Source organism: Rhea pennata, chromosome 1 (assembly GCF_028389875.1).
Source record: "Rhea pennata isolate bPtePen1 chromosome 1, bPtePen1.pri, whole genome shotgun sequence".
NCBI classification, from domain to species: Eukaryota; Metazoa; Chordata; class Aves; order Rheiformes; family Rheidae; genus Rhea; species Rhea pennata.
In genome coordinates, this window is record NC_084663.1 from 56,464,731 (window position 1) to 56,481,870 (window position 17,140).

General features: G+C 38.6%; 1 protein-coding gene across 1 annotated transcript in view; it reads left to right on the forward strand.

Moving 5' to 3' along the window:
- Nucleotides 1-17,140, forward strand: part of DDX17 (DEAD-box helicase 17) — a 20,980-nt gene continuing 3,840 nt past the window's right edge. The window contains exons 1-12 of the mRNA XM_062587978.1: nucleotides 1-340; nucleotides 4,442-4,592; nucleotides 6,698-6,797; nucleotides 6,948-7,081; nucleotides 7,853-7,918; nucleotides 8,202-8,343; nucleotides 10,732-10,892; nucleotides 10,985-11,157; nucleotides 11,495-11,605; nucleotides 12,086-12,147; nucleotides 12,511-12,570; nucleotides 16,764-17,003. Of these exons, the coding sequence (XP_062443962.1) occupies nucleotides 297-340; nucleotides 4,442-4,592; nucleotides 6,698-6,797; nucleotides 6,948-7,081; nucleotides 7,853-7,918; nucleotides 8,202-8,343; nucleotides 10,732-10,892; nucleotides 10,985-11,157; nucleotides 11,495-11,605; nucleotides 12,086-12,147; nucleotides 12,511-12,570; nucleotides 16,764-17,003 (1,444 nt within the window). The 5' untranslated portion in view covers nucleotides 1-296. The remainder of the gene's footprint in view (nucleotides 341-4,441; nucleotides 4,593-6,697; nucleotides 6,798-6,947; nucleotides 7,082-7,852; nucleotides 7,919-8,201; nucleotides 8,344-10,731; nucleotides 10,893-10,984; nucleotides 11,158-11,494; nucleotides 11,606-12,085; nucleotides 12,148-12,510; nucleotides 12,571-16,763; nucleotides 17,004-17,140) is intronic.

Genomic DNA, 17,140 nt, shown 5'->3' on the forward strand with positions numbered 1-17,140 from the left:
GAGAGGCGGCAGCCATTTTGTGCCGGGAGCCCGGAGGAAGAAGACGCTGGTGTCTCCACACTTCACGGGCCCTGGAGCCTACCGAGAACCCCGCCGTTCCGTCCGCCGACGCTCAGCGGGTCTCTGACCCACTGACCACTTCTTCTCCTTTTGTAGCCCTCCCAAGAAGCGAGGTGGCGCAAAGCGACTCCGCCGAGACACAGCCGCCCCTGGCTGGCCCCTCTCCCCGTACCCCTAGTCCCTCACCATCGCCACGGCCAGCATTCCGCTGCCTCTCCCCCACCCCCCCGGGTGCTATGAGAGGCTTCGGAGACCGGGGCCGCGACCGAGACCGCGGCGGGTAAGGGGGGGGCGCGGCGCGACGTGGTGGGGGGAGGTGGAAGGAGCTCCTCTCCCCTGGCTTTCGAGCCCGGCGAGGGGGAGGCGGGTGGAGGAAGGGCAGGAGGGAGTCGTGGGGCAGTGAGGGGTGGTCGTGGCTGCGGTATTGGGGAGCGGATTTTTTCACCTGTATCTTTTTGTTTCAGGGTGGGGTGGGGGCTGGAAACGTTATTCTTACAAAGGTTCTGGCAGCAAGGGGTGGTGGTTATTGTTTTAATTTTGGTTTTCCTGTTTTCGCGTGTAACCATGTGCCTCTCTTCCAATTTTAAGGCCTTCTTTTTTCCTCCCCCCTCCCCCTCCCTTTTTTTCTTTTTCCTGCTACCCATGTTTTTCTTCACTGTACTCCCCCCTGCAAACCATGAGCGTCTTGGTGGCCCTGGAAAGGGTAGTTGGATATTCTGCCCTTCTGGTTGTCATTGCTCCTTCTGGACTTTTCAGAAAGATGGCAGTTGCTGAAAGATCTTTCTCAGTAGCACTCAGGCTTATAATGAGAGGAAATGGAATTGAAAACTGCTACCATGCAGGGGAGTTGTGTACTCAGGAGGCTGATCTCGGTATACATGGCTCTGGACTACACCTAAAGAGCATAACCAAGCTTAGGTAGCAGTCAAACAGGAATTGTCTGTATGGCACTATGGAACTCTGGTGTTTAATACTCTTGATACTATCCTCTCAAGAAAGTTTGCTTTAGAAAAGGTTTATGCAAGTTTGATTTTTTGTCTGAGGATGGTAGTAACAAATACAATGTGCTGTGGGTATGTTTCAGTGTATAACACATAACATACATGGGCTGGTATAATAATATATAAATGTCTTGAGACTTTTTCTTTTTCTTTATTATTTTTAACACTTAAAAAAAAAAGCTTCTATCCCAAGCCTTTTTAAAGAGAAAATTAAGAGCTAAATTTAGGATAGATTGACCCTTTTTGTCCTTTAAATCACAAATAGTGAGGCCTCCATTCTCGAGGATAAGGATAAACATATATAGGTTTTGTTATTAATCAAGATCTAGTCTGTCATACTAGAGGTATTTTTTTTCTCCCTCCCACTGGGAGATCAGGAATATTTTGTTTATATGTTGAATCGTAATTTAATATACAGATTTGTCTGTGGAGATAGTTGTATTCTTGTATCTTTACACCCACCATTTCATATTCTGAAATTAAAAGATTGTTTTAGTTTTTTTACAGAGAGGAGTTCTGGTGTTTTTCCACTACAGGCTTTCCAGCTTAGATTAACACAAGGACATGGGAGTAAACACTTTGACTGGTCTGAGATAGTTCAGACCCCAGCTGTTTTTGGAGTTCAGTGACTAAATTTGAGTATGTAGATTTATATACAGTTATTTAAAGGAACACTGTTGAAAACACTGCCACAGTACTTAAATGTGCCTTAAGATTTGTGTAATTGTAGGCAGATGTTTCTCTTTTACACAGAGGTATTGCGTAAGTAAAAACAGTGCTTACATACTTCTTTGTAAAGATTTTGGACATTTTGCATGAAAAAATCTTACTCTTGGGCTATTATACGGGAAGTTTTAATGTGTCAGGGTTCACTTTGTTAATACCCATCTATTTTAAGTTCTGGAAGTATTTGTAATGAGTAACAACCATCATCTATCATAAATACCTCTTAAATTTTGGTAACCCAGCTTGCTAGTCAAACACAATTTGGAAGCTTACCTTTTTCTCAGTGCTGATTCATTTTGTAAGCGAACTAACAGGCTTTCAGGTTTTCTTTCTGTGGTGAACAAGTTGCAGAGGACTCTTCAGGAAGGTTATACTGTTATACTTCAGAATTGAATAAATTGATTTAGTTCTGTCCCAGGAAAAATAGCACAGTAGTATCAGAGGAGATTGTTTGGGTCAGGCTAAATTTCCACTTAATTGAAGTGAGAAATCTTGGTAAATCAATGAAGTATCCTTAGATTCAAATCAGTTTATCTAGAATTGGAATATGATTATTATTTGTAATGAGAATGTAAAGTGTCAGTTACTTCCACTATCAGAGGCTATGTTGCAGGAATGCTGTAGGGCTCACTTCTTTCAGGGCGACATACAGCTATACTGTATAGACGAATGGAGAACTGAAACTATGAGGCCTTTATACAAAATACAGTGTATTCTTCTGGATAGCTAAGGAGCAAATATTTGTAATACCCAGCTATATTATTGTTGTCCAGTACTGGACAAGTATTGCAGTCAGTTCTATGTAAACTTTTTCACACTTAGGCTCCCCAATTGACTTCAGTGAGACTATTCATTTTGTTAAGAGTTACTTAGATAAACAAATAGTTGGCATTTTTTTTTATCTCAGGTAAGCATGAACAGTGGCAGATACCTTCCATGAAGATGAATGTAACTGATAATCTGACTCTCTTACTTTGTCCCAAAAGAATAATTAAACCTTAAATTAAATTTCAAAGTTGTGTTTTACGGTCTTGTCATATGACAAAAATTACTGATTATGCAGACCGTTTTGGGGATCTGATAGATGTACTAATGGGAAGATAAGCCATATTTATAAAAGAGGGAAGAGACTGCTGAAACAGTAGGAACAAAGCAAACAATTTGAAACTTACTTAGCTGATTTTAAGGTAAATTATGTCTACCATGCTTAGCTTTACCAACAACATAAATATCTTCTTCCAATTTGTATATTAAATTCAAGTTCTGCTTTTTTTTGATATCTTAGAGTGTATCATTTGTAGTTTCTATTGGGAAGTCAGATTAAAGGGCAAATATAGTTAAATGACCGAGCAGATATTCTTACGATGATTAAGTTAACACACAAATTTATTTCAAATCTACTTCCGTTTTTACCAACTCCCTTTCTCCTCACTTACCAGTGTAAGATTTTGTTTCATTAACAGCGTTTATTTATGAGCAAACTGCCCAGTTTAACTGTGGACACTATGGCTTTGCTTTATAAATAAAATTGTTTTCAACAAAGCACCTCTCACAAATTGAGATTCTGGGGAAAAAAAAAGTGGCTTTACTAACCAGATTTCAAATTAGGACAAAATTTGACCTGACAGCATTTGGAAAAGTAGCTTCTACTGTGTTTATGTCATGCTGATGAAAGAATTCTAGCTTTTGGGGGGAATTGTAAAGATACATTATTTAAGCATTTTATATTTACAATAATTAATCACTTGATACTGTTCAGTTTTCAGATACTCTTAAATATTATTGTCAGAAACCCGTGTTTTGCCTGATGAATCAATAAGTCATTACAGTTAAGTGTATTAAAAATTGTTTGGGTGAATAAAACTTAGGTGAGAGAGAAAGAACAGTAATTTCTGAGTGGTACTATCACCTATGAATTTTTTAGCAGAATAAACATTAAGTTCTTTCTGTCTTGATTGTTCAGCAAAAGCATTTGAGAGGAGAGGATTTTTCCAAGATACTTTTTTTTTCTAGTAGACTCTGGTTAAAAAAGAAAAGCTTGTTTTTTATTGCTTTTGTTCCAGAATTGTGGATCTTAGTTTGGCTTGTTTATATCCCGTTCTCTTCATATTTTCATTTTTTTTTTATTTGGGACATACTGCTTGATAAGAAAGGAATAAAGAAGTAGGAGGAGGAAAGTAAAAAAAAAAAAAATAAAAAGTTAATTTTATGTAAAACAAACAATGAGAGATGGAGTCTTCATTAGAAGACTCTATGCCTTTCATCTAACAGTGTTTTAAGTACACTGTCAGTTTCAAAAAATGAGAAGTATTGTAACCCTTCAACAGCTTTGTCCCCAGAGAGGGAACCTTGGATTGGAAATGGAGACAGGAGCTTTAAGGCACTGACTTAAAAATGGCTGTATTGAAAGTACATTTTAGGAAGATCCTTTTGGGTTTTAAAATGGAGGTAAAGCAAGTTTATGTTATTTGAAGAGATTATGTGCCACCATAGGGATTTCTTTAGGGAAAGTGGGTTTTCTAGGATATTATGCTAATGTGTTCAACAGGTTAACTTGAAAATTGATAGTGGAGAATACTTAATAAAGCTTCAAATTCCAGACTAATTAAATACCTCTGTAATACTTTACTCAAAACTGACATTGATCCTTACAGGTTTGGAGCAAGTCGTGGAGGTCCTCTTCCTCCAAAGAAATTTGGTAATCCGGGGGAACGCCTGCGTAAAAAGAAGTGGGACTTAAATGAGCTGCCCAAGTTTGAGAAGAATTTTTATGTGGAACATCCAGAAGTGGCCAGGCTTACTCCAGTAAGTTTTCAGATTCTATCTTTTTCATTTTGCATAGAACAGAAAACTTCACAGTTGAAAAAACTTGTCCTAGAAGGTTTTGGGCTGCATATGATAGAACTGTCTCTTTACTAAGCTTGTTTAGTATTTTATATATCTGTAGAATATCAGTTCTAGTTGCTTTCAGTATTTAAAATTAGCAAAAATGAAGCTTATTTCTCATCTGTTTTTTCATACAAGACATTTTACATCTGGTCATTTGCAATTCATCGTCTTGCTTTCCTGATCAAGTTATGTGAGATTAAACAATGTGAATTGTCATATTTTATCAGTGTAGATGCACATTAGAGAACTTCAGAGTTGTAATACAGGAAAGGCTCTGAAGGAAACTGAAACAGTGAATACATTGAGATAGTATTAAGTTGTTGGAAAACAGCTAGTGGCATGAATGCACGAAAATGTTAGGAAATAATATAGTGTTATAATAATAAAGTATCATCATAATAATTGAAGTTGAAAGGGGCCTCTGAATGTCTCTAGTCTAACCGTGTGCTGAGAGCAGGGCTAACTTCAAACTAGAGCAGGTTGTTCAGGGCCTTGTTCATTTGGGTTTGAATCATCTCCAAGCATGGAGAGTCCTTTCTGAGTGGCTGTCTAAGGGCTTAGTATTACTCATGATGAGATTTTTTTTTTCTTCCCTAATAACTAATTGGAAATTCAAGATGCTGATTCTACCTTCTCTATAACGACCGATGAAGTAGTTGAAGATAGCAGATAGATCCTCCTTGCTAATCCTCTCTTCCTCTGACTAGGTGAACTCATTTCTCAGCCTTTCCTCATACAGACACTACTCCAGCCTTTAGCTTCCCCCATAACTGGGTGTGCCTTCTTGGTCAATGCCTTTCTTATACTGGGGCCTCAAAACTGGACACAGTTACAGAGTCCAAAACTGGACTCTATATCTACCGTATAGTTACGGTAATCTTCCCCTCTCCCACGCAATTTCAATCTAGATCCTTTTTTTCATCTTTAGTTCTCTTTATGTTTATAAACTAAGAGATGCCATTTTTAACACAAAGCAACAAAGAAAAAAACCTCTGTTATCCAATTACATGCATCTAAAACCACTGTGTAAAATTCATGAGATATTTACACAGCATAAAGGAGTTGAGAGACTTTTTCTAGAGATAACAACCTTTGCTACTGAACCAGAGTTAGCTTTAGGTGTTGAGATGTCTTTGATTGCCTTAGTCAACTGGAATGTTTTTAGCATTTTCTCAAAGTTGCTTTCTTTGAGAAAGTGCTTGTTGAGTATTGATGGATTTTTTTTTTTTAATAAGCATTACAGTAAGGTCATGAATTGCAGAAGCATATTGCAAAGTGCTGTTGGACACACAAGTAAAATCTTAGAAAAACATAAACTTAACGTTTTTCCTAATCCTAGGTTATCTTGTGTGGATACACATTTCAGAAATGTTTTAAGGCATTCCATTATTATACAAAAAAAAGAAAAAAATTGGGCCCTCAGTATATCGTTATGACATTGCTCAGTGGTCTTTCATGCAAAAAAGAAATCTTACAAAGCAACAATTCTAAGTTGCAAGTTCTACAGCAAGAACTCTGGTTTTAGCCACCACTGGACTGTGTTAATGGAAGGAGAGGGAATATCCTGCCTTCTGCTTGCTTCTACGTAGTTGTAGTATATTGGGGCCTGTTTAATTTATTTGGCTCTTAGCACTGTCACATAGAGCATAGAGCATGTCTTTCTCTTTTCTTCTGTGTCTACTTAGTTTTGAATGTGTTGATAATTTTTGGCCTCCAAAAGAAGGGTAAAAGTCCTAAATATATTATATTTGTACACTTTTGATGAAAGTCAGGTGGCTGGAAGAGAGATCTTATTAATCCTCCTAGACTACAGAGAGAGCTCATACCTCTTGGATGTTGGAGAGACTACATGATAGCTCAATCTCAAGATAAAATCCTTAGGAAGGCACTTTTTTAGCTCTCCTTGTCAATTCAGATCTCTGAAACTAAGCTGTTAGCTAAAGGTGTGAAATGTGTTGATAGAACTGTATGCTTTGGGTTGCTGTTGACCACTTGGCATTTGTATTTTTTCACATGAATAGTATGAAGTTGAAGAATTGAGAAGAAAGAAAGAAATAACAATTCGAGGAATGGAGGGCTGCCCCAAACCTGTGTTTGCGTTCCACCAGTGTAGCTTTCCACGTAAGTATTTTGTTGTTCTTGATAGGCTTTGTCCCTCAAGAACTGAGACTCATTCAACAGCAGTGACTGTTTAGACCTATTTGTTTTCTAGAACTCTGCATGTAGCCTCAGTTACCCTTTAAGAAAATTATTCTTTTCATAAAATCTTAGAGTATGTGATGGATGCCTTGATGGATCAGAACTTCACAGAACCCACTCCAATTCAGTGCCAAGGCTTTCCTCTGGCTCTCAGTGGTCGTGATATGGTGGGCATTGCTCAGACTGGCTCTGGGAAAACTCTAGCGGTATGTATTCCTCTCTGTTTTATCATATTTTGTTTCCAATTGCTTTGTGGAAATTACTTCTTGGTTTCTTATTAGTTGGTTTTGTGTTTGTTGCTACAGCAAGAATAAAGTGAGATGATTACTTTTTTTTTTAAGCTTTTCTTATTGCATCATGGGTGAGACTTAAGTCTCAGCTCAACAAGCCTACTTCGTTGACAGGCATGCATTGTGCATAACATCCTTTTTTTTTTTTTTTGGCTGCTTAATCACTTCTCTTTATTTGGTCCTTGCTTATATTATGGTTTAAAAATAGTGTATGTTTTTTAGCATGTTTATTTTATTAACTGTGCAAGTTAGACATTTGAGTCTTGCGGTTCAAGATGTACATTAGTTATCTGCAGTGATCAAGAGGGAATTCTCTCCTCTATGAAAAGCTTAGTAGAACTAAGCAAATTTGCCAATTTAAGCTCCAAATCTAAATGGCTTTCCTTTCAGAGATGATGTACAGCTTTATTTTCTACTCGCATTGGAAGGAAACTTGGTTGCTCAGCAGCTCTGAAAACCATCTTCTCTTTTGTTGGATAAATGCGAATATCTAGTTTTGTAAGGTCCTGATTTTCTATAGCTGAGGTTTCTTGCCATCTCTGAAATGTTAGGTACAGGCTTTCAAAGGGGTGTTAGGCTAAATGGGTGCTTACAGCGATCCAGTTATCATAGTAAATGATTACTGACATTGAATATTGAAGCCTTTTGTCTTGACTTAACATAAGTGGTTTTTTTTTTTAAATATAGTATTTGCTGCCTGCAATTGTCCACATCAACCACCAGCCATATTTGGAGAGAGGGGATGGCCCAATTGTAAGTGCGTTTCCATTGTCTTCCTTCTTGTGTGCATGACATGGTATTACTGATGAAATTTGTACTTTATTTAGTTGGTATATCAGGAAAATAAGTAGAGAACTGTTTACTACCATGATGTGAACACTGTTGAAATTTTGTGCAGTTGTTGATGTCTCAAGATACTTAAATGCTCTGACTGGTAGAGAATAGATGGTCCAGCTTTGCTTATGGTATCTGGGGAGAGCCGTTAAGTTAGTGATGTGTATTCAACTTGACTCTCCTGAATGGATTCTTTTTGCAGTGCCTAGTTCTAGCACCTACGAGAGAGTTGGCCCAGCAAGTACAGCAGGTGGCTGATGATTATGGCAAATGTTCAAGACTGAAGAGTACCTGCATATATGGAGGAGCACCCAAAGGTCCCCAGATCAGAGATCTAGAAAGAGGTAATTTAATGTAGATTTTAAAGCTGAGACTGACTGTTTCTGGAGGAGGTAGCTTTGTAAGATCTCAGTAAAGGAAAAGCATTTTCTTAAAGTCTGTTTGGAGAGCTGTGTGAGGATGAGTGGCTAGCTCCATCTTCACTTAAAATGGTAGTGTGCTTGTGGTAACTTACCCTGTATAAGAACTTATTCAGATACTAGACTCCCTTTTCTCTCTGATTTTTTCCATTTGTGAAGATCATCAAGACTTTAAAAGGAGTTGGGGAAAGGAGATTTGTCAGAAACAGAACAGATTATTAGGAGGAAAGGAGCAGCCAGTTTGAGGAATGTGTGTGTGTGTGTGTATGTGTGTGTGTGTATATATATATATATGTGTGTGTGTGTGTATATATATATACATATATATACATATATGTGTATATATATACATATATATATATATATATACACACACACATACACACACACACACACACATATTTCCCCCCCCTCAGGCTACACTGCAAATTTTCTGTCCTAGAGTTGTTGAAATAAAGCTTTAATTTCTGAATTTATAGACATTATTTCAGAGAGTCATTTTTTTTTTCTGAGACTTTGCTCTTAAAAGCTAAGTTCTTTCTGGTTCATGTACACCATAATGTCTTGTAATTGCCTTCCTTATATAACAGGGGGCTAGAGTTAGGAACTATAAGGAACCACAGTTCTGCAGGAACCATTGTAATGCGGTAGTGCTGTAGAGTGACTCCACCTTCATATCTAGGGTTAGTTACTTGTAACTTTGAACATTGGAACATGGTGTTTTTTTTTTTTTTTTTTTTTTTTTTTAACCATCTTCAGTAGGCTAAAAATGTAACAGTATTATGTGGAAAGATGTAAGACCTTGTATATATAGGAATACCTTGATAACAAATCTGCTCAAAAAATCAACATTTTTACTTGCCACTGCGGTTTAAAGAGTCATTGTTGAAAATTCCAGTAATGGGATAAAGGCCTACGTGGTGTAAGACTGTGGGATAGCTCTGTTCAAGAAAATGGTTCTAATACAAAAGCAGTGTTTTAAACTGGGAAATCAGAGATGACATGAAGAGACTTGTGGAAGATCAGTAAGGGTCTTCTGCACACCCTTCTAAAGCGCTTTAAAACAGATATTCTCTTACTTCTGAAGAAAACCCTTTGGATGGAGGATGTGTGCAGAATGCATGCTTTCAGTCCTTTCAAGTGTTACTGTCTTTAGTTGCTTAGTATTTCCTGCTGCAAAGACTATTGAATAGGCAGAGTCCAGAGAAGATTTTATATAAATACATTAAAAATATTACTTAGGTATTTATATGCATACTATACACACACACACACACACACACACACACATATATATATATATATGTTTATATGTGTGTGTATATACATATGTTTTTCTCTCAGTTGTGATCTTTCAGGAATTTCAGTGAGCTTACTTTGGAGGAATGCATCATTGACCATAGAGACTGCAGTTTCTTCAGTTTCTTTGGCAGACCAGTGGCTCCATTAGAAATCCTGTTCTTGTATTAGCTTTATAGAAACTGAAAGTATGCCCAACTTCATCAGCTTTGAGGAATCTAATCTGACACAGACAAAAGGATCTAGGCTGCCACAAAATGTTGTGCATGTGAAAGTAAGGAGAAAACTGTTGAGGTTTTGTCTGTCTGTCCCTCCCCCTTTCCCTACACTCTGCACTTCTTTAAACTTACTGTGGGCATTTCTAAGATCTTAGTGCAAATCAGTCCTTCCTTTCAAAAAAAATACGAAATTTGCCATACCTGATGCTAGCTTTTGCATATCTGTATTCTGTCTGTATAGAAACAGATCTGTACAAGATGAATGTCTCTCATAGTTAGCATGTAATTATTCAGCGTTAAAGCACACACTTTGGCAATCTTTTAAAGAAGTGGAAATTAAAGTAACATGACGGGTACAACAAGAAGAACACTTTGTGTTTGCTGAACATGCAGAATTTAGCTGGAGTTCGTTCTTATCTTTCTAGAGAGCTCACTAGACCTTATAGTCCTGGATGAAGGTGTGGGTCAGGCTTGAGTGACACTGTAATTTACTTTTGATTCTGGACAGCTTTCTCTCACTGGTATTCTCAGTCAGTAAGCTTTAAGCTCCTACACTACGTTCATTATTCTTTTGGCATTTTAACAGTAATTTTGGAATGGAAAGCGAAATGAATTATTAAAAGAAACTAGGGCTCCTACTGAAGTAATGACTCAAGCTTGGGTATGGATGGGGGAAGTAATTTTTATTTATTTCTTTTTAAACAGTTTCGCTCTGGAAGGTGATTCATTCTGACTAAAAATATCAAATGACATTCAAATGAAGAGCCTTACTCTCTTTCTTCATTGTTTGTTGAAGGTGTGGAGATCTGCATTGCTACACCAGGTCGTTTGATTGACTTTCTTGAGGCCGGAAAAACCAACCTTCGTCGGTGTACCTACCTGGTTCTGGATGAAGCAGACAGGATGTTGGATATGGGATTTGAACCTCAAATTCGTAAAATTGTTGACCAGATAAGGGTGTGTGAACCTTTTAAAAGCACAGCTTCCTACAGATTCTCATTCAGAGTCCATTACCTTAAATAAGTCTTTCCCCCCACTTTTTTTTAAAGCCTGACAGACAGACTCTGATGTGGAGTGCTACCTGGCCAAAAGAAGTGCGCCAGCTTGCCGAGGACTTCCTTCAGGACTATGTTCAGATCAATGTGGGAAACTTAGAACTGAGTGCCAACCACAATATCCTGCAGATAGTGGATGTGTGCATGGAAAGCGAGAAAGACCATAAGTATGCTAGTTCTCATTATTATTTTTTTTGCTTCACTTAAAAATATTAATTGCCCCTAAAGCAAAATAGGAATTCTGATTAGTGATGTTAGTTGCAGTATTATTTAACCTTTGAATCATACCAGACAACTAAGCCCTGTAATCGTCTACCTTGTAATCATCTAATCAATTACATGTATTCTAACCATAACACTGTACAACAGACTTAAATTCCGTACAAATGATACTGGCTTTATATTCGTGGATACTTATTGTATATGTTCTCAATGCAAGTTGAGACAGTACTCCTACATTCTTGTATATGTGGATATACATCTTAGTTTTCGTATCTGTTTTAGACTGATACAGCTGATGGAAGAGATCATGGCAGAAAAGGAAAATAAGACTATAATCTTTGTGGAGACAAAGAGGCGATGTGATGATCTCACTCGAAGGATGCGCAGAGATGGGTGAATAGCTCCTCTTCCCTTTCCCCATTTGTTTCTAGTGAGAAACAGAAATGGTAGTAAAATGCACTAAGGTTAAATGTTAATAATGCTATTGTTGGGAACAACTTGTCCGCTCTTTTCTTTGGCTGAATTCAATCTTAGTTTCCTGGAAGGTTCCAGTGCATCAAAGCATTAGTGCAAGACAGTATATTTGTGAGCAGTGACACTTTCAGTATGTCGGAATATATATAAAACGACTCAAATGAAGTGATAAGGACTGTATGAATAAAGTGGGTGCAGTTTGGCTTAGATGCTTCTTATATAGCCAGGGGTTTTAACATGTACAGAAGTGAAAAGCATATGTTGTATTTAGATGAAGGTGTAAGGCAGAGGACAGGGAATATTTTTTTTTTAAACAGAAATGCCAAAACGTAAAAGGCATTTTGTTGCCTTTAATGTATGTACTTTCTGTCTATACTAATGTGCATTTCTGTTTGGCAGTTGGCCAGCTATGTGTATCCATGGAGACAAGAGTCAGCCAGAAAGAGATTGGGTGCTTAATGGTGAGTCTGGTAATGGAAGAATAACTCAGGCTACTGTACAGAGTTTACTGTGATGCTTCTCTGCAGTCTTTTTTCTCTACCCCGTACTTTATAAAAGTTGCAGACACTTCAAAGAACTTTTTTTTGCTTTTGTACTGTTAATTTCAATATTTGTATCTGACTTTTTTCTGGCAAAAATGCAATGGGAAACTCTAAAGACTGCTTAACCCAGAAAAACATACTTTTCAAAATCGTTGACAGTTTATATGATGACTTGCTGGGGTTCTGAAATCTAAATTCTGGAAAATGAGCATTTAGCATAAATCAGGTTTAGATAACTATATTTTTAAAAAGTCTTGCTTCATAGCGTGCTTTGTCTTGCAGAATTTCGTTCTGGAAAGGCTCCCATCCTCATTGCTACCGACGTGGCATCTCGTGGGCTAGGTTTGTACCCATAGACCACTGTTGCCTACTGCTGCATATTTTTCTTCTTTGGACTGAAATATGTTTTCTTTAAAAAAAAAAAAAAAAAAAAAAAACAAAGCGTGATTTTCCCCCACATGTGAAATACGTTTTTTAACATTAATCTTTTTTTTTTCTTTCATATTCAAAGTCTCTTCCTGCTCCTAATGAACAGGCTTTGGTCTGCAGCAAGGCCTAGGCATGACTAATCGATCGCCAAGAGGGAGAAGAGACGTCCAATTATGCAACCCAATCCTTCCATCACACTCACTTCTTCCCCAAATCCGGCTTTTGTTGCTGGATGGTAGGGATGGATTGCTCTCAGTTCAGAGGGTGTCAGATAAAGTTGAAATAAGTTGTGATAGAGCAGTTCAACAGCAAATAGTTAATATTTTCCCTGTATGCTACATCACAGATTTGTACATACAAACCCCAATGTGCACGTGTGTTTACCCAGCAGATGTATTCACATCTGAGAAAGCACTACTCCAGATCTTTGGTCTTGACATGTAGCCTTCCCTCCTCTGTGTTCCTTCTAGGCAGGACCACTGAGATTATATAAGCCTTTAACATAATACTACCCAAATGTGTAATTGAATCAAAATTGCACAGTTTTATTTTGGTGGATGAAAATGATCTGTCTGGATGCATCAGTTGTACCCCCTTCTTTAAATAAGCATATTTGTATTGTGAAACACTGTGTGCCAATCACAGTCCTTATACATCTGCCCACTGTAGAAGAGAAAGGTGACTTATAAAGTGCTCTGACTTTAATAATGAGCATTGAATATACCGTGCTACCTGAGTTTGGTAGAAGCTACTACTTGGGGCTTGATGTGTTGTTATGGTAAACTTTAGAAAAAACTTCTGCAAGTCATTGCAAATAAGCTCAGGAAAATCTTTAGTTTATTAAAGTTTTCATTTACATGAGCTCTATTTTTACATATGCTTGAAAGGGTGGCTGCACTGTGCATCATATGATCACTTAATTACAGGCAGACCATTATTAGACTTGGCAGCTTTTTTTCACATAATATTCACCCCTCCTTCCCCTGCCCCCTCAAAAAATGTCCAAACACTTCCTCGGAGAGGTGCTTATATGGACTTCAGTCTCTGCCCTCTAGGGTCATGTCTGGACCTGTGCAGTTAGAACTTGGGCCTGTTGGGAGAAGGGACTGAGGCCTGAAACAAGTTTGTATGAAAGAGAGCTGCTTCTGTAGCAGCATTTTTTAAACAGGCTTGCTATGTGCTGGTAGCTTCTTTGTGCATCTTGCCTAGACATTAAAACAGTTTCACCCCTTCCAAAAAACACTCCCCCAAAACTACACGATTGGATAACACTCCAGAAAACAGTCTCCCACTTCCCATTCTCCACTTCACCTGAGCTGTGGGGAAAAGGTACCAGAGTCTGTTTCTTGTTACTGAACAACATCTCTGCTTGTTTTGGGGCCCTGAGTTTGCTGCTTCTTAAAATAAGTCACTTAACTGGCAAACTTCTGGACGACTTCCTCCAAGATCCTGGAAAGTGAAGGCTTCTACCTAAATAACATAAAACAGGGGCGCGCGCCTTTTGGCTGAGTCACCAGGGCTTTCCCTCTTCCTAATGGAACATTGGTTTCAAAAAAGCTTCTTCCAGGTAAGTTCTGAGTCCCATAATGACTTCTTTGTGATAATTCCCTGGAGTGAGGTCCTGTCTCTGCACTGATTTTCTTTTTTTTTTTTAATTATTTATTTTTTGTTCACTCTATTAAACTAAAAACATTGAATTTCTTTTGTTTTGTTTTCTTTAACAGAAGCTTTGATATCAGCTGCAGATCATTCTCAGTGCAGGGGTGGGGGCATATCTACACTGATGGTCGAAGCAGCTCTCTAGACTAGCATGTTTGCTAGTTTATATCTTTCCTGATTAATAATCAGAGACTGTCCGTGCCGTAGGGTGTTTTGATGGTCTGCCAAAGGGCTTGTTTCCCCGGTAGCTCTCAAAAATGATTTATAGTTTCAATTCCTGATCCTGCTACATTATCTTCTAAAAGGGCAGGAAAATTGTGACTGTGCACACGCACCTTGGAGCATGCTAGACTGGAGAAGCCAAATCTTGTACTTGCGCTGGTCTTTCTTCAGCCAGCTATGTACTCTACCAGGACCACTTCCTAGTCTGGAAAACACCCTTCCATTTTCCTTTTCCTGCCTTTGCATTCTTCCCACTCCTCCCCAGTCAAGTCAGTACTGTCTACATTGGTAGCTGCAATTCCTTGTGCTTTCTGCCAGGAAAGTACATCCTTGTATCCTCTGTGGTAATTCAGCTTACTTTGCTACTGATGAATGTGCAAAATGGTACTGTCTAAGGATCATTTAGCCTGCTGCTTGTCAGACTAGTTGCACCTCGGCTGTGAAGATGCAATCTGTCATATGTACCCCTCTCTTTATTTTACTTTCCCCTTTTTACAAAAACCTGTTGTACCAAGGACCCTAGCTGGAGACTCGCGCAGCCCCCTGTGAAACCTGCCTTCTCACTCCCTTTTTTTGGTGTGATTCAGGACTTTGGAGTCAGCAAAGACTGAGGAGCCCCCCCCTTTGCTGTAATAAGAAACAGACATAAAGTCCCCCTCTTGCCACTATGACCCTCTTGTTTTTATTTTTCCTACATCCCCTTTGAAATTGATACAGTCTGGGCAATAGATGCAGCTGACCCTTTGGATGTAATTTTTGTATTTTCATTTTTTTGACAATTGCCCCAAAGAACCCCGAATAGGGGACAAAAAGCGTTGGAGGACCTGAAACTTTTACCTGAACCCAGGTTCTCCGGCGCTTCACAACCAAATGGGGCTACAGAGAAGCGTCTAAGCCAGTTCACAGAGCGAGCGTGTGTGGGGACTTCTCGCTGCCATGGACCCTTGATGCATGCTCCCCGCGCTCCAGTGGTCCCGTGTCAGAGGGCGGAGTTTTCGAAAGGAGGCCGCCAAAAATAAAAGGCAAAGAGACGGGATCGGCTGCAGCGGTTTCCCACAGGAGGAGGGAGTGTGCATCGGTCTGGTAACAAACAGAGAATGTTTCTCTCTTTAAAAAAAAAAAAAATCTCAAAAATCTGTGTTTTATCTTGGATATTTTCAGAATATTCTTCTTAAAATGCAGATTTTTTTTTCATGAGTTAGGGCACTTACTGTAATACTATGCTTTTTTAAAAAATGGCATTTTATAGCAAATAGGTGCTTTTGTACTTTAGGTGCTTTCACTGAAGTGTTACACTAACATTTACTTTGTTTCAGTCCTATAAGTTTATGAAGTCTGACTTTAAAGGCCTGCAGTTTGAATCTCTTCTAAATTTTAATATTATTTTGCACACTGGAGCAAGTTTGAGCATTTAATTTCCTCGTGTCTGATATTGGAAGTAGGGAATTGCTGATAGAATTTAGGATTATTCAGAGTACGAAAGCTTTCTGGAGCTGGACTGAACAGCATGGTGAAATGTTAGTGCAATGCGTTCTTGTGATAACTAGGAAACCAAGTTAAAGATGCTCTAGCTCTGATCTGAAGAATTTTTCATAAGTTGGTTAAATACTACTACTTTAATTGAGATGTTGTCAGCTTGAGGCTAGGAAAGTAGTTGAATTTTATTAGGATTATAAAAGAAAAGTAAAATTTTAAAGGCTTGCATTTTATTTCATGTTACGAAGTGGAAGGTAAGTGATCTCATTACTGTTGTTACTTGCTAGACTTCTCCCAACAGAGTAAAAGCTCTTACTATGGCAGTTCTACCCTTCTTCCACCCCAGTTTGCTGTATCAGATGGTGGCATTTTCACTTCTGAGATTGTGCTTTGAAAAAGAGTACTAAATTCAATTAGCTAGTTCATAAACAGCAATGTCTTTAACAGATGAAGACAGAGAAATGCATTCCGGGGAGGATGAATTTGAATGCAGGGAAGAACTGCTTTAAAATTACCACTGGTTTTCAGGACACTGATCTTTGTTCCTGATGATCTTAAATTTCAGTCTTCTACTCTTTTGGGATGAGTCAGTCTTGTATTTATTCCATGCAATTACTAACTTTGTTTTTTTTTCTTATTACTGTCACCTGCATTCGTGCTCCCCACCTTTCGTTGGCACGTCCTCTCTTCTTCTCCCCTTTCCTCAACCCCACCCCTTCACTGTGCTTCGCACCTGGGCGCCTCACAAGATGTGGAAGATGTTAAATTTGTGATAAACTACGACTATCCGAACAGCTCTGAAGATTATGTCCACCGTATTGGCCGTACCGCACGTAGTACCAACAAGGGTACTGCCTACACGTTCTTCACACCAGGAAACCTGAAACAGGCCAGGGAGCTTATCAAAGTGTTGGAAGAAGCCAATCAAGCCATCAACCCAAAACTGATGCAACTTGTCGACCACAGAGGAGGTGGAGGTGGTGGTGGAGGTAAAGGCACATGGGAGAAGGGCTATAAAGGGAATAGATTTCCTATTTTGAGGGATGGAGGATTAAAAGAGGATAAGGAAATGATCTCAATATGCACAAGTCTAAGGTAATAAACAATAGATTAGTAATAAAGCTTT